Source organism: Oryzias latipes, chromosome 18, assembly GCF_053564925.1.
Source record: "Oryzias latipes strain Hd-rR chromosome 18, Olatipes_Hd-rR_3.1".
Taxonomy (NCBI): domain Eukaryota; kingdom Metazoa; phylum Chordata; class Actinopteri; order Beloniformes; family Adrianichthyidae; genus Oryzias; species Oryzias latipes.
Genome location: NC_136254.1, coordinates 4,891,774 through 4,917,311, shown reverse-complemented (window position 1 = coordinate 4,917,311; position 25,538 = coordinate 4,891,774). Strand labels below are relative to the sequence as shown.

General features: G+C 38.9%; 3 protein-coding genes across 4 annotated transcripts; all 3 read right to left on the bottom strand.

Annotated features, from left to right (window-relative positions):
* Positions 1–3,063: 3,063 nt before the first annotated feature.
* Positions 3,064–5,168, bottom strand: LOC101157010 (uncharacterized). The gene is made up of 4 exons (XM_023966277.2): positions 4,663–5,168; positions 4,454–4,558; positions 3,398–3,447; positions 3,064–3,226 (listed from the first exon to the last, which is right to left on the bottom strand). The coding sequence occupies exons 1-4, from the start codon at positions 5,087–5,089 to the stop codon at positions 3,170–3,172; spliced, it is 639 nt and encodes a 212-aa protein (XP_023822045.2). The 5' UTR covers positions 5,090–5,168; the 3' UTR covers positions 3,064–3,169.
* A 4,660-nt stretch (positions 5,169–9,828) lies between these two features.
* LOC101157252 (uncharacterized) lies at positions 9,829–16,102 on the bottom strand. 2 transcript variants are annotated; one of them, XM_004080016.4, is made up of 5 exons: positions 13,305–16,102; positions 12,504–13,199; positions 12,295–12,402; positions 10,081–10,130; positions 9,829–9,909 (listed from the first exon to the last, which is right to left on the bottom strand). In XM_004080016.4, exons 1-5 carry the CDS (start codon positions 13,357–13,359, stop codon positions 9,829–9,831), a joined length of 990 nt encoding a protein of 329 aa, XP_004080064.1. In that variant the 5' UTR covers positions 13,360–16,102. The 2 variants fall into 2 exon arrangements, with proteins under 2 accessions (XP_004080064.1, XP_078792321.1); XM_078936195.1 differs by lacking the exon at positions 9,829–9,909 and having other exon boundaries at positions 9,917–10,130; positions 12,295–12,399.
* Positions 16,103–22,317: 6,215 nt separating this feature from the next.
* On the bottom strand, positions 22,318–23,673 carry LOC101157490 (uncharacterized). The gene is made up of 4 exons (XM_078936654.1): positions 23,507–23,673; positions 22,706–23,401; positions 22,510–22,632; positions 22,318–22,322 (listed from the first exon to the last, which is right to left on the bottom strand). The coding sequence occupies exons 1-4, from the start codon at positions 23,559–23,561 to the stop codon at positions 22,318–22,320; spliced, it is 879 nt and encodes a 292-aa protein (XP_078792780.1). The 5' UTR covers positions 23,562–23,673.
* Positions 23,674–25,538: the final 1,865 nt, after the last annotated feature.

Sequence of the window (25,538 nt, the reverse complement as noted above, 5' to 3'; positions counted from 1 at the left end):
CTCCTGTTAGCTTATAGCAGCTCATAAGCCCAAGCTAACATTTGCGTAGCAAAAAAAACAGCAAACAGATGTCAGTTCGGATGTGGACAACAAGATGTCAATGGATCTGTTTGTCTGCAAGAGGATGCATAAGAATTGGAGCGGAAAAGGGAGACTTTTGCCCGCTCATGTAAGTTTCTGCATCACAAACCTGTGCTTTTTTGGTTTTTGGATTTAACACAATTTGAATAAAGAAATACTCATAAATATACAGTTTTGATTTTAAAAGTTACAATAAAATGTTACAATAACATGTCAAAAGTAAAAAAAAATGATTGACATTGGAGTGGGTCTTTAATGCAAAGTGTCAAGCAGTTAGCATTTGGGTTCCATTTTTGAGTCTTCGATATGATTCAGGCATAGAATCGGACTCGTAGCCTTCTAGTCTAAAGGTGCATTCACACCAGATGCGATTAGTGCATCAGGGGTGTTGAGTTTCAATGTAAAAGCGCATATCCAGCATGTCAGTCCGGCAGCAAAATGATTTAATCGTTGAGGCTGGACTTGGGCGGCAGACACAACAATCACGTACTCAGCTTTGGGAAAGTGACGTTTTCAGTGCCTCTAACAGCTTTGCTGATGGGCTGCCTGGGCGGCTGGCAGGCCGGCAGACAGAGAGTCACTGGGGGATGGGGAGGCAGTCTGCTCGGGTCACCTAAACTTAGTGACCTTTTCTTTTTTATCAATACAATATTATGATTGTCTGAATCTTATTTTTATTTTCCCCTCTCGAACTAATGTGGGATGGAAAGTCATCAAACTGGGTCACAGAAACATGGAAGTAGTGGCGGAATCAGACCCAGCTCCGGCCCCTGGAGTGAAGCTAACTGTACCAGCAGAGACTGAATGATGCCACAAAGCCAGACGCGGAAACATGTTTACTTATACCTTTGTAGAGCTTTGTAACCCCTGTGCTATTCTAGGCACTTTGACATTGGGAGTGATGTCATCTGGACCCCACAAGATGCTGAGTGCGCTGAACCTTTTTTCTTCAAACATTTGTGATCTTCACTGGTGTCCATGGATTACATGAAATCCTCTTCACCTTTATCCGCCTTTGTCATGGTAAGGATAACACGTCAATGTAAGGGTGGGGTCATAGGATAGCACAAGGGTAAAACAAATAAATCTGATCTTTTGACATCCTCCGTGTCTTCCATATGATATACACAGACACCATTTCATGTAGCAAAACCATTTGGTGGAAGCCCCTCCCATTGGTCTCTGGGGCGTCGAGGCATCAAGCACATTTTTGGTCAGGGGTTCGAGCAGTAAATTTGACATTCGTGAAAAGAGAGGCATCCGACGCAAATGTGATGCCTGAATTGCCTCCAGTGTGAGTGCAGCTTTAGGGCGGACAGTCCACCACAGGACCACTGAGCTGGTACATTCGTGTTTGTTCATATTTGGTGATCCTAAAAGAAAAATGAAGTCTTGTAAGTTGATAATGAATAATATTGTCAAATTCTTAAATCAGGTTTGACACCCTGAAACACTACAACACTCATAACTCAGTATTAAGCCTAAAAGCTCCACAGCAGCAGTTTTTGATTGCTCTGGAGCCTCAGTTCAGCCATCAGCCTGCTAATCTTTTCAAATAGAGGAAGGCATCAATGAAGTAAGACAGTTCTTTGTGTTTAGGAAAGGGCCCATTGTGCTAATCTGTCGATTGCAGCAAATACTACTGTTGGATGTACATACTTTATTCAAAATATTTTCATTCTAACTGCTGTTTCTCAAGACAGCTTGGTTCTTTGTTGACATACACTGAAGGCTGCTGTGTCTGGGAAATCTTTCCCTTTTACACGTTCTCCACATGCCAACTTGAGAAAGGAGATGTCTGAGAAAGTGGACGCAGCTTGGAATACAGACTGATAAAGAACTGTGAACCAAGACTTCCTGTTTGCATCAAAGTGTTTTAAACGAATGTATTGTTGACTGCTGACCTTGCATCCGACATCTAGGTGAGCTGTTGGAGACAGAGGTGTTGGATGCTTATGATTCAAAGAGGTTCATTGTGTCTATAAGATTATACTGCGTGTTTAATTTATTTTTTATTGGATGCTTGTCTGTGTTTCCTCTTCTTGCGAGAAATCATACTGGGCTCTTGGTGTCTGTTTTTCAGTACTGTCATGTGTTTTCAGAAATAACCTTGACAAATTGGTCCTTCGAGCCGGATTCCAATATTGAAGGGAGGTCTGATTGGGGAGAGGACCTCGTAAAGACCGTGGTCACAACCGGTGCGTTTAGCAATCAGCCGCTTGAGAAATAACCTTGATAACTACTGTTCCACTTTTCAAAATATATGAAGAGATTGTTTCAAAGAGATGCATTCAAATACAACAGGGTCAATGTATATCAGAATATTACACTGCTGCCCCCCGCATGGCTGAATAAGGCTGCCACTCTCCACCAATCACCCGGCTGGGATGAAATTTAAAAGTTCCCAGGAGCCTCTGCTCCAGTGATTTTTCAGCCTGCTCCTGCCGTCTTCCTGGCCCTAGCCCATGAAAGCCTCTTTCTCCTTGGTTTTATTATGGTTATTATTATGGTTGCACTTTTGTTAAAGTTAAACTTGTTATTTTTGGTTGCATTTTGAGTAGCTGTTGTGTTTTCGTGAATGCATTTCTGTTAATAGTTTTCTTGCTATAAAGCCTAAGAATCTAAGTAACTCATTTCAAACAAAAGTCAGCCGTTAATGATTTGTTTATTAGTTTCTGTGGTTTTTATGTAGTGACACCTGCCACCCTGATAAACGGCTGTGTGGCCAATTTTAATCCCCTGGTTTCTTTCTTTCTCTATGTTACCTATTTTCTCCCTCCTCCCTGAAAAGGGACGTGACAATTTGAATAAAGAAATAGTCAGAAATTCAATTTTAAGCTTCAAATTCTTTATTATTGTCGTCCATTGTGAGAAAAAAAGCTATAAGAGCATGTTAAAAACACCAACAACAAAAAAAACTTTAATCTAAGTGGATCTTTTAACTGTTTTGAAATACAAAATAATAAATCTGGATCCGCAGAACACTGACATTTATTATAAATCTTACAATGAATCCCACGGAAACGCGATCAAATCCAGCTCTAGGGGTTTTGAGTACATAGATTCATTGGCGGCGTCTTCCTTCTCTTCATGATTTGTTGAGCTTACTGTGTCTTAAAGCAGCGTAATGGAGATCCTCTGTCCCCTGATAGACATGAACACACAACATATGAATGGCATCAATGTCAAAGTCAGGAAAAGTATCTACCTCTATGAATCCCAGTAAAAACAAAGATGATTATAATGTAACCTGCACATTGACACTGAACATTAATTTTTCTACCATGGACTCTGTTGCTGTGAACTGAACTCTTACCTCTGCATCCGGTCCTGAATCAACAGCAGATCTGTCCTGAGGATTTCTTGCTGTAAATATTAACAAAAAAATGTTCAACCACCCCTTTCCCTTGGAAATAGATCTAACAATTCTTAAAATTTGAAATCAATTCTTAAGATAAGCTAACAAAATGTGCTATTGGGTAAGAAAAATAATTTTCTGGTCACTAAGACATGTTTTCTCAAACTTGATTAGATTATTTTTCTTGCATAAGAGAAAATAAGACCTTAATTTCTTGCAATAAGAGTCTTTAAACTCTCCTATGGTTCTCTTTTTGCAGTTTTGAGAAATTATTAAAATCATTATCACCAATATTTTGTAGGTACTTCCAAAAGAATAACTAAAGTAAAGCTGTCTGACCGGCTGCATCGACTCGCGTTCAGAGGCCCTTTCTCATTGAAAAGTCTAAGCGAATGGGCGTAGACCAAAATTTATCTGGATCCCTATCTGAAACCCCTGTGATCACGCCTTGCTATACAAGTTTGTAGGTCCGGTTGTGGGCTCTATTCACAATCATTGATCGCATGCTGAATGTTCAACCGATTGAATTTTTTTTTTTTTTTACTTTTTCACGCTTAATCTTGGTAACACAGACTTTGACCAATCGGGGACTCAGATCTTAAAGGAAATGAGCTGTGAAAACAAAAAAGCCTGGAGAAGAATTCATGGAATTTGCACCACCCTGACTTTTCACATAGAGATTCATCCCACTGTAGGTAGTGGACAAGCACTAATAAACAGTAAAAAGAACAAAAGAAGAATTCACCTCCCTGCCTCAACCTGCGTGTCTGGTGTAAACACCACCTGCTGAATTTGTGCTCATGGAACCACGTTCTTGAACACAATACATGCGGCCGGTTTGAATTCATCATAAGAATGAAGATCATTTGGGGCCTCAGTTTGGTTAGAGTTCCAAAGCAGAAGACAAAATTTCCACAATATAACAAAATATTCAAGTTCTGCCAAATGCATCAGATAAAACCTTTTATGCTATAATTTATACTCATAATGTGTAGAGAGTTAAAGCTCACCTACCCCTGCATTTGTGGTTCCTTATCTTGTGTATTGCGTACGATGTGAGGAAGATCAGCGAAGCTGCCAGAGCTCCACTCAGGAAATACACAAATGGAGGAAAACTCCCTTGTTGCATTAAGATAAACATAAGAGAACATCATTGAAACAACAAGAAACTAACAAGAAATACAAACTGAAGTCAAATACATCATTTTATATGAGGTTCTCACCTGTGAGGTCCAGCTTGGTCCCGTTTCCAAACAGTATGTGTCCACATGAGACAACAGCACAGTAGTAGATCCCAGCATGAGACTCAGTCAGCCTCTCCATGTGCAGCTCGTAGACACAGCTGTGTGTTTGTGTGTTGTTCTTTCTCCCACACGGATCATTCCTGCCTCCATGAGTGTAAATGAGTCCTGGATGAGAGTCTCCAGAGTCTTTGAACCAGTAAACTTGCCGTTCTCCATCACAGCTCCCAGTGTGTACTGTACAGTTCAGAGTCACAGAGTGTCCAGCATGGAAGTTCTCAGAGGACGACTGATCCACTGAAGCATGAATGTCAGAAGTAGAGTCCTTCACATGGACAGTATAGCCCTCCAGATGTTTTACCCCATAAAAATCAGAACTGATGCAGTAGTAGGTGGCGGAGTCTGACATTTTCAAATTTGAGATCTTCAGGTGGTGTTTGTTTTTGTCTGTTTCCAGTTTAAGCCGTGGATCGTTCTTGAAAGCATCTATAAAATATCCATTTTTCTTGATATCTAAATACTCAGACATGAGTTGTGGTTTCATTCCTAGAGGTTGTTTATACCAATAAATATTCTCTATCCCAGTACCTTGACGAATGCATTTTAAAGTCACTTCATCACCAACATGAACAGATTGAAACTGTAAAGATGCAGACGGTTTCTGAGCCCAAGAAAGAGCTGAGGAACATGTGAACAAAAACAAAAGTATGCGTTCAATTTTTCCGCTTTTAGGATGAAATCTTAGAAGAATTTAGCAAAACCATTGAAATAGACTGAACTCACCCACTGTTCCCAGCAGCAGACATGTCAGACAGCCAGAAAACACCAGAAGAGTCATGTTCTAAAACGGCTGAGGTTCACCAAGAGAAGACAGTTAGATCTGTACTTTTAACTGCCAGGCGAAGATGTGATCGGCCAATCAGAAGTGACTGAATGATTCCATGCTCATTATTGTCTGCATTCATCAATTTACTGTAAAATATCAGAGAAAAACTAAAGAGTGAATAATTAATCCATAAAAATATAAAAAGAAATTCCACATGTACTTAAAATATTAAGAGATTTGACTATACAGGAAATATTAACCTTTTTAAAGAGGTTTTAAAGAAAATCAATGATACCAGTGGCAGAACAAGAAAGTCTTCTGCAGCATTTCACATCTTAAAATACTAAAATAAGTTTTTTTTAAGAAACAGGTGTTATACAGCAATTCAACAGTTTAACTTAAAGCATGTTCTGGAGAGGAGAGATTATTTATTTATGTCAGACCATAATAAAAACTCTTAATGTCCTCCTAGCTGTACTGACCTGCACACCTCAAAGCCTGTTTTAATGAGGAATAATGGCCTTTTTGTTCATCCAGATGGACTTTGGAGTTTGGTAAATATAGATGTAGCTGTAAAAACGACGAGTGACTGTGACACATGACAGAAATGAATCTTTTTGAAGTCTTCTGTGGTACAAAGTGTCCCGGAGGCAGACCCAAAAAAAGGACAGTTTAACCCAGTTTGAACGTCCCTAATCTGATCTAAATAATCTCAATCTTGAATCTAAACCTTGTTGTTTTAAAAGTTTTTTTAAGCGAGCAGGAAGTTGGCCAAAATAAATTTCAAAGATGATCTGTTTTGGTTTTGGGGTGACTTTTCTTTCTTTAAAAACTGCCTGCAAAAGTATTACAGCATGGAGCTTGTGATTTTCAGTCTATGCAAAAAAGAGGTCAATTACTACCAGAGTAACTCATTACTACGGTGCCTTAATAAAGTATTGGGTCCCCTTGAACTTTTGAAAATTTTACCACATTTCAGGCTGCTAACATAAAGATATAAAACTGTAATGTTTTGTGAAGAATCAACAACAAGTGGGACACAATCATGAAGTGGAAGAAAATTTATTAGATATTTCAAAAAAAATTTAACAAATGAAAAATAGAAATATTAGGCATGCAAAATTATTCATCCCCCTTAAGTTATTACTTTGTAGTGCCACCTTTTGCAGTGATCACAGCTGTAAGTCCCTTGGGGTTTGTCTCCATCAGTTTTGCACATCGAGAGACTGAAATTTGGTGCATTTGCGAACAGCAGTTTTCAGTTCTTTCCACAGTTTCTCCATTGGATTCAGTTCTAGACTTTGACTTTCCCATTCCAACACCTGGATATATTTATTTGTGAAACACTCCATTGTAGATTCTGCTTTATGTTTTGGATCATTGTCTTGTTGGAAGACAAGTCTCCATCCCAGTCTTCAGGTCTTTTGCAGACTCCATCAGGTTTTCTTCCAGAATGGTCCTGTATTTGGCTCCATCCATTTTCCCATCAATTCTAACCATCCTACCTGTCCCTGCTAAAGAAAAGCAGGCCCAAACCATGATGCTGCCACCACCATGTTTGACCATGGGGATGGTGTGTTCAGGGTGGTAAGCTGTGTTGCTTTTAGTAAATCAAAGGTAATTCACTGATCTTTGCCTGAACTATCCTGCATTTGAGTCATCATGGTTAACTGTAATGGTCATCTCTGTTGTCCATGATATTACAAGGGCATTCCTCCCTATCTTCATCTGGGGGTGGATGTGAGATCTGTGGTCAGAGCTGACCTGTGGTTTGTCACGTTAGGTATGTGGGGTTTCAAAAAATTCACAAAAAAATAAGGAACTCCTTTCAGAAATAGTGATGCTCTTTTAATATATTTGTCTGGGTGCAAAGTAACATCAACACGTCGTTTTATCAATCTATGATGCTGAAAAGGCTGTTGTAGAATTTGTAGCTTCATATCTACAATGCAATAGGGATGGACCGCAGACAGACCAGTGTAATTTAGGGTTAGTCACAACTACACCTACGGGTGGATATGGGCTGTCCGTAGAGAACAAATGGGCCCAGGTGAAATTTTAAGACTGTGGACCACCTGGTGAACTTGTAAGGCCAAAATGTTCATCCACATTCTTTTGTACATGCATGCTGTGGGAGACAAGTAGCAGTGAACGCTAAAGCAACACGCAAGGGTAAGTCAGGGTGAAGTAGTACAGATTTTAGTTTTATTCAACCTCCCCAAACCCTGCGCACTGCACAAGAAGCCTGTTAGCGCCATTTAAGTGAAAAAGGTGAGTGCTCCCAGTGTGCAGCCTCACCATTAGAAATGAGGAAATTAGACAATAAGAGTTCAGTTTGTGTGGACATCCAGGCTTCCTACAGGCACTTAAGTATGTGGGAGCGATTGGACCGCTGGGATCAGCAGATCTGCAGTGCGATCTACACGTAGTGGCAGGGTAAATGGCATTTTCACTTCAGGTTGATTCTTCATCTGTCAACTGAACCCCTGACGTTTGATTGCAACTCTTTGTTTCTAACTGTCATTTCTTTTTGTGAGCAACGCAACGCTGTTCAAGCAAAGCAACGCTGCAGATTGGTTGAGGTAAACCAGAAGGCTGGTGGCAGTCTGCATTTTTGAGTGCCTTTGGTGCTGCTGCTTGCTTTTCAACGCAGGAGTCCCAGCGCGTCGGAGGAAGGCCAACCGGAAGGAGTGTGTGACGCTGGATACACGCAGAGGCGGAGGGGGACTCTGCCTGCCGTGTAAGTAAATACAAGTGTGGCCACATTCCATCAGGATAGCCCAGGGCAGCCGTGGTCGCTTCTGGTACTGGCAGATGCTTTTTCCTGTTGGTCCTAGTCTGTGTGACCGGAGGTATCCCTGACCATTAACTGGAGGAGCCGGCTCGGGGGACAAAGTCTGGCTTGGCAAGGTCGCTCCTTGGTTCTAGATTTGTGACTCTTTTAATGGAAGCTGCTTTTAATCTTGTGTTTTAAAACATTTCCCAGGACTTTTAGAATTTTATATGTCTTTTAGGAGCTTTTAATCCCGCATCTCGAGACTGTTGGTATGTTTCATTTTCTATTTTTGTAAATAAGGTGTTTGTATTGGCCAAGGGTCTGGTCCTCTTTGGTAGCATCACGTGTGCTCTCAGTCCGTTCTCCTAGCTCAGAGTAATAATCAAATATTTCCTTTCCTCACCCTCCCCATTCGTAACTGATCTACACCCATCGTAAGTAAGGCAGTGTATTCATTGCTGCAGAATCAGTCAACTCTGAACTGTGTATGTGTATTTGTTGAATGTTTGATCTTGTTCAGGTTGTACTGGAAATAATTTCGTATGTCAGTGCAAAAGCTGTGCACATGACAATAAATGACTTCTGGTTCTGATTCTGATAACCAAACCAACAGTCCTTACATAAGGTTAAGGACTCGATCCAGATCAAATTGAGCAGACTTGGTCTGGACCAGCAGACTTTTCCTTTCAGAATGCACCACAAGCTCAATGGAACATGCACTACATGTTGAATCCATTGTAATGCATGTAAGGATAATTCTTGACCCAACTACCTCTGTGCTTTTTAGTGTTAAGGGAATAATCAAATTCTGACTTTGTTACCATTTTGCTATTGTACCACTATGATATCCTCTGATCTTTTTATTTTTCAAACCTGGAGAAGTCAAGGAAGAACTGAGTTCACTACAGTTATGATGTTTTCCAAGAACCAGACCTTCTCCAGCCACAAAAACCTCCTTGAAGATTTTATCAACACCTCTATGGATCAGGCTTCACATCGGTTGGTTCCAGTTTTGCAGTCCGTCAGAGCTACAACCAACCTGTGCTTTTTTGGTTTTGGGATTTAACATTATTGGAATAAAGAAATACTCATAACTAAAAACTCATAACCGGTTTTGATCGTAGATTCATTTATTTATGTCCTGCAGCATGAAAAAAAAATGTTACAAAAACATGTCATGATTCATGATTCGGCCATGGATTTGACTCTGTGGATGGACTCGTGACCTTCTAGTCTAAAGGTGCATTCACACCAGACGTGATTCGTACATCAGGGCGTTGAGTTTCAATGTAAATATCAGTCCGGCAGCGGCCTCATTTGAGCGTTAAGGCGTGCCTTTTGCGGCAGACGCAGCAATCAGGTACTCAGCTTTGGGCATGTGACGTTTTCAGTGACTCCATCATCTTTGTTGAATGGATCTTTAAGTTTTTTTAAATATAAATTTATTTATTTAGTTCTGCATAGCACTGTAATTTGGAGTAAATCTTACTGTGAATCACATGTAAACACAAACAAATCCAGCTCTAGGGCTTTGGAGTTCATAGAATTATTGGCGGCATCTTCCTTCTCTTCTTGATTTGTAGACCTTACTGTGTCTTAAAGCAGCATAATGGAGATCCTCTGTTCCCTGATAGACATAAACACACAACATATGAATGGCATCAATGTCAAAGTCAGGAAAAGTATTTACCTCTATGAATCCCAGTAAAAACAAAGATGATTATAATGTAACCTGCACATTGACACCGAACATTCATTTTTCTACCATGGACTCTGTTGCTGTGAACTGAACTCTTACCTCTGCATCCGGTCCTGAATCAACAGCAGATCTGTCCTGAGGATTTCTTGCTGTAAATATTAACAAAACATTTTTTTTGAATCTCAAATGTTGAAGATGCACTGCAAAAACACCCCTACCCCGGAAATAGATCTAAAATTCTTAATATTCAAAATCATTTTTTTAATCGATTTTTTTAAATCAATAAAATTAAGAATTTGAAATCAATTCTTTACATAAGCAAACAAAATGTGCCAATGGGGTGAGAAAAATAATTTCTAGTCACTAAGACATGTTTTAAGATTATTTTGCAATCAGAAAACTTTCTTGATAAGATTATTTTTCTTGCAAAACAGAAAATAAGACCTTCATTCCTTGAAATAAGAGTCTTTATCCTTTCCCACGGTTCTGTTTTTGCAGTGTAGAGAATTCTTTAAATTAGAATCACCAATTATTTGTTGGTGCCCGTTCTCATTGAAAAGTCTAAGCCAGGGGTGTCAAACTCATTTTCACCGAAAGCCACATCAGCATAGCGGCTGTCCTCAAAGGGCCAGATATAACTTATACATGTAACTAAATGTAATGAAAAGTAAATGTAACTACTCCTTAATGTTAATTAACTCATTTTTTATTTATTATAACTTTTTAAAGTGACAATTCCAGTTGCATAGAAAACATATGTTTGCTTGTTACTCTAGCATAAATCCTTTTACATTTGATTCTGTCAGGTTAGGTTATATGGACAGTGTTTAAGTCCTAATGTATAGTAGCCCAATCTGATATTTCAAGTCTGATTCCCCCTAGATATGAATAAATACACACCAATTTTTATTTTAAGAAATTAAAAACTTTGATGCTTTCGCGGGCCACATTAAATGACATTGAGGGCCACATTTGGCCCCAGGGCCTTGAGTTTGACACATGTGGTCTAAGCAAACGGGCGTAGACCAGAATTCATATGTGTCCGTATGTGGAATGCTTGTGATCGTGCCTCGCAATGCAAGTTAGGTCAGGTCGTGGGCTCTATTCACAATCATTGATTACACGCTGAAAGTTCAACCAATTTAATATATTTTATTTTACTTTTTCACGCTTTATCTTGGCAACAAAGACTTTGACCAATCGGGGACTCAGATCTTTAAGGGAGAGAAATATGAAAATAAAAGCCCTGGTGAAAAATGTGTGGAATTTGCACCGCTTTGACTTTTCACATAGAGATTCATCCCTCTGTAGGTACACTCCAAAAAGAAAAAAGTTGATCCAACTTAATTCTTCAATATGAAACACCTAATTGAATTAACCTTATTCAACTTTATCTTTTATGGCTATCCAACTCAATTTGATGAATTGATATGACTAAAACAAATCTTTTTGAAATTTTGTTTATACAATTATAATTGACACATTTTCTTTAAGGTTCAACCCATGGGCCTTGAAATTGCCATATCAAAGACATTAATGACACAGCAATGTTTCGCATTACAAGGCAGGGGCTCACATGTTGTGAACTCTGTCTTTAAAACTGAAACATGTAATTTTCATCGCACAAGGGGGTTTGTCATCATCCTCTACATAACTCTAATTCATGGTGCAGAAAAAAATAAAAATAAAAGTTTAAATTACTAGTTAAAACAGAGTAAAAAAGCTAGACAACAAAACACACGGACAAAAACTCACACTTAAACCCCAATCTGCCGAGATAGGCAAAAAAATGGGATCCCGTAAATCCTTGCGCTGCCTTACGTTATGACGTCATGACTCACACCAAAGTTACACCAACTTAATTGAATTAAGTTGATTGAAAGTAAAATAACTATGTCAGACCACGTGTTATTTTAAGGTTGAATAAACTAAAAAAATGATTTATTTTCAGCAAACTAAATAATTAAGTTAGAACGATGTAAAAAAGTTCATCTTTTCAACTACAGCACAAATACTCTTTTTAGAGTGTATAGTGGACAAGCACTAAGAAACATTCAAAAAACAAAAGCCCCCTTCCGGTCTCAACCTGCGTGTCTGGTGTGAACCAAGTTCATTCACACCTTACAAGTAGCAGGTGTGAATACAGCATAAGAATAAAGATCATTTGGGGCCTCAGTTTGGTTAGAGTTCCAAAGCAGAAGACAACATTTCCACAATATAACAAAATGTTCCAGTTCTGCTAAATGCATCAGATAAATTCCTTTTATGCTATAATTTATACTCATGATGTGTAGAGAATTAAAGCTCACCTACCCCTGCATTTGTGGGTCCTTATCTTATGTATTGCGTACGATGTGAGGAAGATCAGCGAAGCTGCCAGAGCTCCACTCAGGAAATACACAAATGGACGAAAACTCCCTTCTTGTGTTGAGACAAACATAAGAGAACATTATTGAATCAACATGAAACTTACAACAAATACAAACTAAGGTCAAATACATAATTTTATTTGAGGTTCTCACCTGTGAGGTCCAGCTTGGTCCCGTTTCCAAACAGTATGTGTCCACATGAGACAACAGCACAGTAGTAGATCCCAGCATGAGACTCAGTCAGCCTCTCCATGTGCAGCTCGTAGACACAGCTGTGTGTTTGTGTGTTGTTCTTTCTCCCACACTGATCATTCCTGCCTCCATGAGTGGAAATGAGTCCTGGATGAGAGTCTCCAGAGTCTTTGAACCAGTAAACTCTGTGTTCTCCATCACAGCTCCCAGTGTGTACTGTACAGTTCAGAGTCACAGAGTGTCCAGCATGGAAGTTCTCAGAGGACGACTGATCCACTGAAGCATGAATGTCAGAAGTAGAGTCCTTCACATGGACAGTGTAGCCCTCCAGATGTTTTACCCCATAATAATCAGAACTGATGCAGTAGTAGGTGGCTGAGTCTGACATTTTCAAATTCGAGATCTTCAAGTGGAGTTGGTCTTTGTCTGTTTCAAGTTTAAGCCGTGGATCGTTCTTGAAAGCATCTACAAAAGATCCATTTTTCCTAAAATCTAAATACTCAGACATGAGTTGTGGTTTCAGTCCTATAGGTTGTTTATACCAATAAATTATATCTGTCCCAGTGCCTTGACGATTGCATTTTAAAGTCACTTCCTCACCAACAAGAACGGATTGAAACTGTAAAGATGCAGACGGTTTCTGAGCCCAAGAAAGAGCTGAGGAACATGTGAACAAAAACAAAAGTATGTGTTCAATTTTTCAGCTTTTAGAATAAAATCTGAGAAGAATTTAGCAAAACCATTGAAATAGACTGAACTCACCCACTGTTCCCAGGAGCAGACATGTCACACAGCCAGAAAACACCAGAAGAGTCATGTTCTAAAACGGCTGAGGTTCACCAACAGAAGACAGTTAGATCTGTACTTTTAACTGCCAGGCGAAGATGTGATCGGCCAATCAGAAGTGACTGAAGGATTCCATGCTCAATATCGTCAGCAGTCATTAATTTACTGTAAAATATCAGAGAGAAACTAAAGAGTGAGTAATAAATACATGAAAATATAAAAGAAAATCCCACATGTACATAAAATATTAAGAGATTTGACTATAAAGGAAATCTTAACCTTTTTAAAGAGGTTTTAAAGAAAAACAATGATACCAGTGGCAGAAAAAAAGTGTTCTGTAGCACTTCACATCTTGAATACCAGAATAACTTTTTATTAAATAAACAGGTTTTCTACAGCAATGCAACAGGTTAACTAACAGCATGTTCTGGAGAGGAGAGATTATTTATTTATGTCAGACCATAATAAACCCTCTTAATGTCCTCCTAGCTGTACTGACCTGCACACCTCAAACCCTGTTTTAATGAGGAATAATGGCCTTTTTGTTCATCCAGATGGACTTTGGGGTATGGAAAATATACTTTTAGATGTAAGAACGACGAATGACTGTGACACATGACAGAAATGAATCTTTTTGAAGTCTTTTGTGGTACAAAGTGTCCCAGAGGCAGACCAAGAATAGAACAGTTTAACCCAGTTTGAACGTCTCTAATCTGATCTAAATAATCTCAATCTTGAATCTGAAATCTTGTTTTGTTAAAAACAAACCAACAGGAAATTGGCCAAAATAAACTTCAAAGAAGATCTTTATTGGTTTTGGGGTCTTTTTTCTGTTGAAAAACTGCCTGCAAAAGTATTACAGCATGGAGCTTAAGATGGAACAAACCTTTTTATTTGGCTTGGAATTTAATGTTAACAGGTTAAAATATTTTGTTGACTTCAATGGGTTAAATTACGCAACAATTAATTTGATCACAAAAATATTAGTCACTGGCTGCATTTCAGTCATACATATGCAGAAAAATCACAAACTAACTTAGTGGTTAAGTTGTATAAAAACATGGCGACGGATGTGAACAAAACTTTCATTTACAGCAGAGACATTTAAATATCTGCCATGGCACAAATGGTTGTTGGATAATTTCCAGAGGAGGTGAGGATCACAAAATTCGACATGACATGTTCAACTTTTGATGAGCTGTGTGATGCTGTGGGACCTGTAGTGGCGCCCCAATGTGCAGCACCTAAGGCAGACAGTTCCTACCTAGAAGCGCATCGCCATTCGGTTGTTGGTCACATGACTCATTTCATTCAAAAAAAGTCTTTCCATTGCAGTTTTGCCAAATTTGTCCATTGCAATACCTCAAAAAAACACCTGTTTTTGATAAATGTGAGTTTTTTAAACTGTCATGTTTCCATTACGGGAATTTATTATCGCAAATCCAATTTGCTTAATTTCATAGTCAATGCAAACACAACTACTGACAGCAATTCAGGGCACGCATGCCAGTGGGACACAAATTCACCACTAGTGTAGAAAAAGACACATTTCCATTTCCTGTGGACAACAACTGTGCAACAAGCAAACACGCCAAAAGAGTCACCACTCTGAAGCTGAAAGTACTGCAGGATTTGAAGCAAGTGGCTACTGGTAATGCAACGTACAATCTACCCAGAAAGTAAAATTTAACATTTACAGTTCACAAATCTCCGGAGCATCACTTTACAGAGGCACGTGCATCGGTTGTGCAGGACAAGGAACATTGAGGAAAACGTTACATGTTAGTACTGACAGTACTCGTAACACGATGGTAGCTGTCAAACTACTTCCAATACATGCCCTGCACAGCCAACACCATACAGAGGCTCTTTATGCGATAGTGGCTTTGAGACTTTTAGCCAAATGTCGAAAAGTAGTTGGCCACTTCAAGCACAGCCAGTCATGTAAATTGTTGCTAAACCAGCAACATCACACTGTATGAATAAGCTTTAACCAGCTGTGGGTGGAGCTACTTGCTTGAGAGTCTGAGAGTGCTACGTTCACACCAGGCATGTAACATTCAGCATTTAGCCCATGATGTTCTCATGGGACTGCACTGGATTATTAATTTCTTCTCTATGATCATGTTTACAACCAGTTGGCACTTTTTTATAAAGGATGCTTCCCACTTCCAAATCTGAGTCCCTGATTGGTCAGAGTTTGACCTGGCTTAACTTCCAACATGCATTCATGTATGCAGGTTTAGTACATACATTTCACAAAACGGTCTTAAAATTGTGCATAGCTACAACTGAACGTAAGAGTTTTGAACATGGAATCCTGGAGTGGGCTTTTACTCATGTTCGCAGAGGCTTTTCATGTAGCTGTGGCTTAGATGCGTGTTGGCGAGGGCGGTGTGAACGTAGTCTCAGAGGAAGAGAAGGCGGCAGCAGTCTGGGCTTCATTGAGGTCTATCACAGGAACATCCTGAGGCTCCAGTGATCTGAGGGTTTTCATGACGTCTGAGACTTTTGTCCAAGCAAACATCTTCATGCAGAAACCATTGATAGCCATGGCCAACACTTTTTCTATAAACTACAAAGCCTGTAAATCAGAAGATATATGTAAGAAGATATTGATAGTTAAAGACCTGATGATATGAGGTTATTTGGGATTTATTTTTAATTTAGCCAATTTAATTAATTTAATATTGATGAGAAGAATACCGATTCTGTAATGTTTGGTAGAAAATTTAAAATGTTTCATCATTTATTTTAAGCATCAGTTGAGCACACAATAAGGACACAAACAGGTTACAGTGACTGGAAAACAAATTCAAACCAAGAATCTGGTGGTCTGCAGAGGCTTTGGGGGGGGGGGGGGGGGTGAGACTTTACAAGAATAGACAGCACAGTGTGGTTAGAGTCTAACTGAGGACTGGCTCCACATTGCATCAGATTCTGATATGCTTGTTTTAGTATCAGCTACTGTCCACTGTCTCAACTGTAACAAACACTGCTACAGCTCTAGAGTTCTATTTAATCACTGTTCTCTTTTGAAATTGCAATTGCAGCTTGATTGTCGGAGCTGACACCCTCCTTTTTCCACTGTGGTGACACCAATGCAGCAGACATGCAGTAACCTTTCAGTCTTTGCAGCAGCATCACATCTGTGGTCCTACTTTCCAACCAAAGCCCTTTTCTTAGCTTTTCTTTCTTTTTAAAATTAATTTAAAGTTTGGAGTTTTATAGTACAAGACAGTACAATAAACAAAATCTGACTTTGCATAGAATTTCCTAATACACAATCATTAAATTTTTTTTTTTTTTTTTTACAAAATATAAGAACATTGAACCATTGGGAGTGACCAGTGTTTATCCATTTATTTGTATTTTTGTAATAATATGTGACATTTTGTAAATTAGCATATTGGATTGGATTGAAAATCTTTTGCAGTGTTTTATGAACATCAGTCCCACATGATGTGAACATGATTTGCTCTTTGGTTTCCAGATTTTCTTCAACATAACGGAGGGTTTCCATCATAATGAGTCTTTTGAAGTGGTGTGATAAAGAATCCGATCAAACTTTCTATCCATATTCTCTCCATCTTTGTGACGCCATATTTTTACATTGTTTTTTCCATATTGATGTCCATTCACCCGGTGTTATGTTCACCCTCTTTCTCCCCTAATGACTTCACATATTCAGTTGAGTGAGGAATCTTGCTTGTCAATAATACAGAGCAGAAATATGTTTTCTAATAACATCAACTTTATATGCCTTTGTAATTATGTCAATCAGATCTCCTTTAGTTCCAACCTTTTCTCCAATCTTTGTGTCTATATAATGCCTTATTTGCAGGTGTCTATAGAAATCCTGCTTTTTGAAACTTTATTTTTCTTTCAACGTTTCAAAACTAGTTACTTTGCCATCCTTAATCAAGCTTCCAAATATTGGTAACCCTTTGGTGGACCAATATTTAAAATGTGAATCCAATTTTTTTGGAGCAAAATTAGAGTCGTATGCATACCATTTGAATATTGAGAGGTCGTTTTTCTAGTTTTAATTCTTTAACCAAGTTTTTCCATATAGAGAGTGTACACTTAACCCACGGATTACAAATATTGTCAATATGTTTTTGGATATTTGAGTCCACCAGGACTGCTTGTATGGGAATAGCGAGTAAATTCTCCTCCACGTCTTTCCATTTTGGAAATCAGCGTCTTCATTTGAGCTGCCCAAAAATAATCCTTTAGAAAAGGCAGGCCCCACCCTCCTTTATTTTTATGTAATTGAAGGGTTTGATAGAATATTCAATTTGATGGATTCAATTGTTGAATATGAAGAAAGAAAAGGGATCAAGTTCCAACGTTTAACATCCTCCACTATCTTCTTATGTAATGAGATGTAATCTTCCTCATATAATTTAGTCAGGTTTTTAGGTATGTTTACACCTAAATATTTTATGGATTTTGTCTGCCATCTCATTGGGTATTGCACGGCCAAAACTGCTGGTGGGTTGTAGTTGTAAGCAAATATTTGAGTTTCATCCATATTAATTTTATACCCAGATAGGTTTACAAATCTTTTGCACAAATTCATCAGTACAGGTAAAGTTTTTGTAGGTTGTTCTAAATATATTAAGATATCTTCTGCGTAACATGAAAGTTTGTGTTCCCTTCCTTGAATATTTATTCCTTTAATATCTTTGTTTTGTCTAATTGATTGTGGCAGCGGATCTAAATATAAGGCAAATAAAAGTGGAGACCAGGCACAACCTTGTTTATTTCCTCTCTGGATTGTAAAGCTGTTTGAGAGGTAACCATTAACTTTAACTCTTGCCGTGGGATTGGCATACAGAGCCTTCACTGTCTTAATAACTGTGTTATGAAACCTAAATTTAGTCAGTACTTTATACAGAAAGTCCCAATCTACTGAGTCAAATGCTTTTTCTGCGTCTATACTCGTGAGCATGGCTTTATTTTTAGATGTTTGTATCTGCTCTATTATATGCAGGGTTCTGCGTATATTATCTTGTGTCTGCATGTTTCTTATGAATCCAGTCTGTTCATTACTTATCATACTGGGTAAGAATTCCTTCATTTCGCCTGGCCATAATTGAGCTAAAAAGTCTGTAGTCTATATTAAGGACAGATATCGGTCGATAAGAGCCACACTCGGATTTATCTTTACCTTTTTTTGGAATGGTGGAAATAATGGCTTCATTCCAACTTCCAAAAGTATTTCCAAACTTCTCAAGGAACCCACAAAGAAGAGAAAAATTTTACCCTTTACCCTTCAAAATAAAAGAGGCACATTAGCAGATCTGTCACCTAATTTGCTTAGTGTAACAACGTAACAACACTTTTCTTCAAATGATCCACTCGTAAGAGGCTCAATGAAAACAGGTAGTGAGTATGCTGTTATAGAAGCTCTAAAGCAGCGGTATTCACACTTTTTTGACATGTGAACTACTTTTAAAACAACATTAGCCGCGGTTACATGCGCAAAATATCTTGATCTGATCATCAGTCGGATTAAAGGGTCCTGCGCAGTATCTTAGCTGTTCCTAGCACTGCGCTTTTCTAGACTGAGAGGTCTGAGGTCTTTCCAGGTATCTGTTGTAGCCACTCCTCCAGCTTGGAGGTTACTGCCCAAGTGCTCCAGTTACCACAGGCACCACTGTCACCTTCACTTTCAAGGCTTTCTCCAGTTCTTCTCTGAGTCCCTGGTATTTCTCCAGTTTCTCATGTCCCTTCTTCCTGAGTTTCCCATCTCTTGGCACTGCCAGATCCACCACAACGGCTTTCCTGTTCTTTGTCCACCACTACAATGTCTGGTTGGCTTGCCATTACCATTCTGTCGGTCTGGATCTGGAAGTCCCACAGGATCTTTGCCCTCTCATTCTCTACCACCTTCGGAGGTGTTTCCCATTTTGACCTTGGGGTTTCCAGTTCATATTCTGCACACATGTTCCTGTATATTATTCCAGCCACTTGATTGTGGCGCTCCATGTATGCTTTACCTGCCAGCATCTTACACCCTGCAGTTATGTGCTGGATTGTTTGCACAGCCTACACCTTGGGTCTTGTCTGGTGTGGTAGCCATTGTTAGGACTTTTTGATATCAGCCACTTCAGTTATGGTCCGGTGGTACATCCCATGCAGCGGTTTGTCCTCCCATGAGGATCTGTCCTCCACCACTTCATCCTCTGCTCTCCATTGCCTGAGACATTCACTGAGCACACTGTCAGTTGGGGCCTTGAGCTTGATGTACTCATGCATCTTGGATGTTTCATCCTGGATAGTGGCTTCCACTCTCACTAGTTCTCGGCCTTCTTCCTTGCGGCTAGCATACAGTCTCAGGGTGCTGGATTTGGGATGGAACCTTCCATGCATGGTGAAGAGCTGTTGTGTTTTAACATCCGTGGTCTGCATCTCTTCCTTTGGCCATCTTATTATTCCTGCAGGGTATCTGATGACTGGCAGTGCGTAGCTGTTTATTGCCCGGGTCTTATTTTTGCCATTGAGCTGGCTTCTCAGGACTTGCTTTACTTGTTGAAGATATTCAGCTGTTACAGTTTTCCTTGTTGCCTGCTCCAGGTTGCCATTTGCCTGTAGAATTGCAACGTACTTGTAACTGTCCTCAATGTCTACTATTGTTAATTCTGGGAGTGAGACCCCTCCTGTGTGGACTACCTTGCCTCTCTTTGTCGCCATCCGAATGCATTTCTCGAGCCCAAGTTACAACCCAATGCCAGTACTTTAGATCCTGGTGGTGTGGATGAGGGAGTCAATGTCACGCTCGCTCTTAGCATATAGCTTGATATTATCCATGTAAAGGAGGTGATTGATGTTGACCCCATTTCTGAGTCGGTATCCATAGCCAGTCTTGTTGATTATTTGGCTGAGGGGGTTCAGACCTATGCAGAATAGCAGTGGGGACAGAGCATCACCTTGGTATGTCCCACATTTGATGGACACTTGTTGAGTGTGGTGAGCTTCTTTAGCCAGTAGGCATGTATCATGTCAGGGCCCGGTGCTGTCCAGTTCTTCATACGTGAAACTTTTTCTTGGATGCCACTGTGATGGTTACTGGATTCTGTTCAGGTCCGTTTGTTTGGTCTTGCTGTCACAGGTGTGACTGCTGCAGGTATTTTGGGAACATTGGGAAATCTTTTGTAAGTTTCATGTTGTGCTTCATTGGGTTGGATGTTAAATCCACTTTGTGGAAACTGACCCTCCAGCATCTGGGTCCTTAATATTTAGCAGCTCACTCATCTCACTTGTTTGGAGGCAAACACATTTACCTGTGAAAAAATGGACCCCATGGCATTCTCTTGTTAGTTATATTGATCTGACATTTGACCTGAACTCAACGTATTACTGTAAAAGAACTTCTTAGTCTGTGACAGTTTGATTTATTTTGGTGTGTTTAGAGTTTATCTCACGTATATTCAGCATAAAACCACATCAGAGTAAAATGGATTTGACACAAGTACATTTAAGCACTAACAGATACTGAATAAGAGAAATAGAATCAGTTTATCTGTAAATGCTTTCATTTTCAATCATATCTAATTTGCTTTATGTACTCAAGTTATTGTACTTTTACTGTCAGGCAGTCTGCTTTTTACTAATAATTTTGTGTGCATGAGCGTTAATGATTATGCTGTCACAATAAGTATTTGAAGTATCTATCTATCTATCTATTTTAATTTTAATTTACTCATTTTTTTAGTCTACAACTAACTTAATAAAACACTGAAATGTAAAGTCTATTAAACTAATGTATTGACGTAAATATAGGCTTTAAAATCATGAGCTGTGGTCGGATGCTGACCAGCTTCTGTTCCAAATTCACTTTTGGACACTGCACAATGTTGGTTTTAACATTTTATTAATTTCTTTTTCGCATCATATTTTTTGTTAACCCCTCAATGCTTTTTGATGTAAATAACCATCAAAATTGCCTTAATTTAGCATTGACAGGTGAAATATTTTGGCTCAGTTTTCTTCTTTTTGTTCTAAATGTGAGAGACTGCCAAATTGGTCAACCAGATAAAAGCCCTAGTGAGCAGTACGAAGTTTCAACCATCTTTATTTATAAACTTTGAGCTTGTCTCAAATTGCTGCACAAAAAGCAAAAAATGTTTGACAAAAAATGTTTTGAATGTAGAAATCCATTTCAGTCCAGATCTTACCAAAAAGACTAGATTATCCTGATCATAAAATAACAGAACATAAATGAAATTAATACATGACAGAGTTTTCCATCAAATCACTCTATAGTCAGAAAAAGGTAATAGTGGAGAAGAAAATTCCTCCTAGATGGACGGTTAGAAATAAACCCAGCAGAATCAGAGGACGACCATCTAAAGACAAGACATGAAAGAGTCACAGACGTGAAACACTGGAAAATCCGGTAAACATGCAGGTTAGTAACTGTTGGAAATGATAGAACAGAAAGTGAACTCCTAAAGCTGTTTATTTTGCTAAAAAAACCAAAAATAAAGCCTTTATTTAAAGAAAAACACAAAATAATACAATTTACAGCATGAGGGTGTTTTAAGTCAAACATGTTGTTCAGTTAAAACTTTTTTATGGTTATTCCATGTTTAAATTTTCATTAAAAAACATATAATCCCTTCCTGCTGCTTTCTGCCTCATATTGTTGATTTCTGACCTCATCTGGAGTTAAGGAGCCCAGATTATATATAAAAATGAAAAGGAAAATACAAAACATAAGAACATGTTTCAAACTATCAAACAAAATTACATTCTCTCAAAATATTAAATGTCTCCGTTTAAGTAAAACCCAAAGAAAAGTCTTTTACTTTTCATTCTGTTTACAAAATAAAGAAACTTCCTTGACCTAAAGGTTCAGTTCTGTTGTCTCACAATCACATAAACACAGACTGTGTTTAAGTCGTTTTCCTGTCTTCTTGTTTTTTTTGACTTTTTCACATTTAAAGCAGCGTAATGGAGGTTTTCTGCATCTTCGCTCTCAGCCTGAAACCAAATTGACAGAAAAGGATCAGAGTGTGAATCTTGTGGGAATAACAGATCAGAACTGAAGAGAGTTGAGACTCACCTCTGTGCTTCTTAAGGGGGCAGCTGATCTTTCCTCTGGTTATTAAAGACAGAAAGGTTGGATTTCAAGAACACATTTGTTGAACAGTGAAATAACTTTGTGTACCTGTGGAGGTGCAGGCGTTGCTCTTCTTAATCTTCCACAGCAGAAAGGCGACGAGGACGCTCATGATGGTCATTGATCCAACCAAAGTGTTCAGAATCACAGAGTTCAGAGGAGCTGCAGAGTCTGACACCAGATCAAAATGGATTTAACTTGATTCTTTCACCAACAAACTGGATTCTACTGAGGTAAAACTCACCTGTGAGGTCCAGCTTGGTCCCGTTTCCAAACAGTATGTGTCCACATGAGACAACAGCACAGTAGTAGATCCCAGCATGAGACTCAGTCAGCCTCTCCATGTGCAGCTCATAGACACAGCTGTGTGTTTGTGTGTTGTTCTTTCTCCCACACTGATCATTCCTGCCTCCATGAGTGGAAATGAGTCCTGGATGAGAGTCTGCAGAGTCTTTGAACCAGTAAACTCGCTGTTCTCCATCACAGCTCCCAGTGTGTACTGTACAGTTCAGAGTCACAGAGTCTCCAGCATGGATGTTCTCAGAGGACGACTGATCCACTGAAGCATGAATGTCAGAAGTAGAGTCCTTCACATGGACAGTATAGCCCCCCAGATGTTTTACCCCATAAAAATCAGAACTGATGCAGTAGTAGGTGGCGGAGTCTGACATTTTCAAATTTGAGATCTTTATGTGGTGTTTGTCTTTGTCTGTTTCCAGTTTGAGTCGTGGATCGTTCTTGAAAGCATCTATAAAATATCCATTTTTCCTAAAATCTAAATACTCAGACATGAGTTGTGGTTTGAGTCCTAGAGGTTGTTTATACCAATAAATTATATCTGCCCCAGTGCCTTGATGATTACATTTTAAAGTCACTTCCTCACCAACAAGAACAGATTGAAACTGTAAAGATGCAGACGGTTTCTGAGCCCAAGAAAGAGCTGAGGAACATGTGAACAAAAACAAAAGTATGTGTTCAATTTTTCAGCTTTTAGAATAAAATCTGAGAAGAATTTAACAAAACCATTGAAATAGACTGAACTCACCCACTGTTCCCAAGAGCAGACATGTCACACAGCCAGAAAACACCAGAAGAGTCATGTTCTAAAACGGCTGAGGTTCACCAACAGAAGACAGTTAGATCTGTACTTTTAACTGCCAGGCGTAGATGTGATCGGCCAATCAGAAGTGACTGAATGATTCCTTGCTCAATATTGTCTGCAGTCATCGATTTACTGTAAAATATCAGAGAGAAACTAAATAGTTAATAATAAATACATGAAAATACATATTTAAAAAAACGTACTTAAATTGTCAAAAAATTTGACTATAAAGGAAATCTTAACCTTTTTAAAGAGGTTTTAAAGAAAATCAATGATACCAGTGGCAGAAAAGTCTTTTGCAGCATTTCACATTTTAAAATACCAGAATAACTTCTTCTTCTTAAATAATCAGGGGTTCTACAGCAATGCAACAGTTTTACTTACAGCATGTTGTGGAGAGGAGAGATTATTTATTTATATCAGACCATAATAAAAACTCTTAATGTCCTCCTAGCTGTACTGACCTGCACACCTCAAACCCTGTTTTAATGAGGAATAATGGTATTTTTGTTCATCCAGATGGACTTTGGAGTTTGGAGTTTTGTAAATATAGATGTAGCTGTAAAAATGATGAGTGACTGTGACACATGACAGAAATGAATCTTTTTGAAGTCTTTTGTGGTACAAAGTGTCCCGGAGGCAGACCCCAAAAATAGAACAGTTTAACCCAGTTTGAACGTCTCTAATATGATCTAAATAATCTCAATCTTGAATCTACACTCTGTTGTGTTAAAAACAAACGCGCAGGAAGTTGGCCAAAACAAACTTCAAAGATGATCTTTTGTAGTTTTGGTATTTTTAGGGCCCGAGCACGGAGTGCAAGGACCCTATTGTAATTCGAATGTTTATTATTAGGGCCCGAGCACGGAGTGCAAGGACCCTATTGTATCTGTTAGGTTTATTATTATTATTATTATTATTATTATTATTCTTCCGACTTTTCCGTCGCCTTTTTGAGGCCTTTAACATACCCCAAAACTCACCAAATTTTGTATACACATCAGGAGTCGCGAAAAATTTCATATTTTATAGGAGAACGGCATAGGTAAACAAAAATGGCTCGATAGCGCCACCTGCAAAATTTGTTTTCGCGAGCACCTCCATATGCTTTATAGTACAAACCTGATTTTAACAGGGCATGTTCATCGGATAGAAACCTACAAAAAAGTCTCTTGGGACCAAGCTGTCAGTCGCACAGGAAGTCTGATATTTTGATGACAATATGTCATTTTTGCTGTATTTTGGTCATTTGCAGGCCTCGCTCTAGAACGAACTCCTCCTAGAGATTTGAGAGTAATGACTCCAAACTTTGGTTTTGTAAACTAGACACATGTCCGATGTTAAATTGCAAAGCTTTTAAGTTTTTATGGATGTTTGTGACCATGGCGGCGCGTCAAAATTGGAGGTCGTTTCGAAAACACGCCATGAAAAGAAAAATGGCCATTACTCAGCCATGCATAATCCAATCTGATCCAAAATTGATGTGCATGATTGTAGTCTGACTCTGAACACATCTGCAGTGAAAAAATCTGGAAAAAGTGTAGCGCCACCTGCTGGCAAGAGGAAATGACATGTTTTACTTGGAGCATCACTGCTCCGAGTAGGATGAGCCGACACACCTGAAAATGACGTCCACCTGTTGAAAAGCCATTGAAGTTTACTCTGACAAAAAAACATAACTTTCAATGCGGGGGTGTGGTCGTGACAGAGCGGCAAAGTTGGGCATCTCGCTATGCACACAAAAGTTGCTCTCACGTGCACATTCCTTGTCCAATCTCACTGAAATTCAATGGATATGATGAAGCTTCTATTCTGAACCCATGGATATGACAATCTTGGACGAGCTCTATAGCGCCACCTAGTTATTGCATTGGGCACATTCTGCCCTGTATTTTCTCTTTGCTTTGTCCGATGTGCATGAAATTAAAACTGGAGATACTCAGAAGGGTCCTCTCTCATCATGTAAAGTTTCATG

What these genes read in the sequence shown, in the direction of transcription:
- LOC101157010 (XM_023966277.2), bottom strand. Translation starts at nt 5,089, where the DNA reads ATGTCAGACTCCGCCACCTACTACTGCATCAGTTCTGATTTTTATGGG. An exon ending in GACCAAGCTGGACCTCACAG is followed by an intron (nt 4,559 to 4,662) that starts GTGAGAACCTCA and finishes TAATGCAACAAG; the next exon opens with GGAGTTTTCCTCCATTTGTG. An exon ending in ATTCAGGACCGGATGCAGAG is followed by an intron (nt 3,227 to 3,397) that starts GTAAGAGTTCAG and finishes CATGTCTATCAG; the next exon opens with GGGACAGAGGATCTCCATTA.
- LOC101157252 (XM_004080016.4), bottom strand. Translation starts at nt 13,359, where the DNA reads ATGACTCTTCTGGTGTTTTCTGGCTGTGTGACATGTCTGCTCCTGGGA. An exon ending in TCTGCTCCTGGGAACAGTGG is followed by an intron (nt 13,200 to 13,304) that starts GTGAGTTCAGTC and finishes CATGTTCCTCAG; the next exon opens with CTCTTTCTTGGGCTCAGAAA. An exon ending in ATTCAGGACCGGATGCAGAG is followed by an intron (nt 9,910 to 10,080) that starts GTAAGAGTTCAG and finishes TATGTCTATCAG; the next exon opens with GGAACAGAGGATCTCCATTA.
- LOC101157490 (XM_078936654.1), bottom strand. Translation starts at nt 23,561, where the DNA reads ATGACTCTTCTGGTGTTTTCTGGCTGTGTGACATGTCTGCTCTTGGGA. An exon ending in TCTGCTCTTGGGAACAGTGG is followed by an intron (nt 23,402 to 23,506) that starts GTGAGTTCAGTC and finishes CATGTTCCTCAG; the next exon opens with CTCTTTCTTGGGCTCAGAAA. An exon ending in GACCAAGCTGGACCTCACAG is followed by an intron (nt 22,633 to 22,705) that starts GTGAGTTTTACC and finishes ATCTGGTGTCAG; the next exon opens with ACTCTGCAGCTCCTCTGAAC.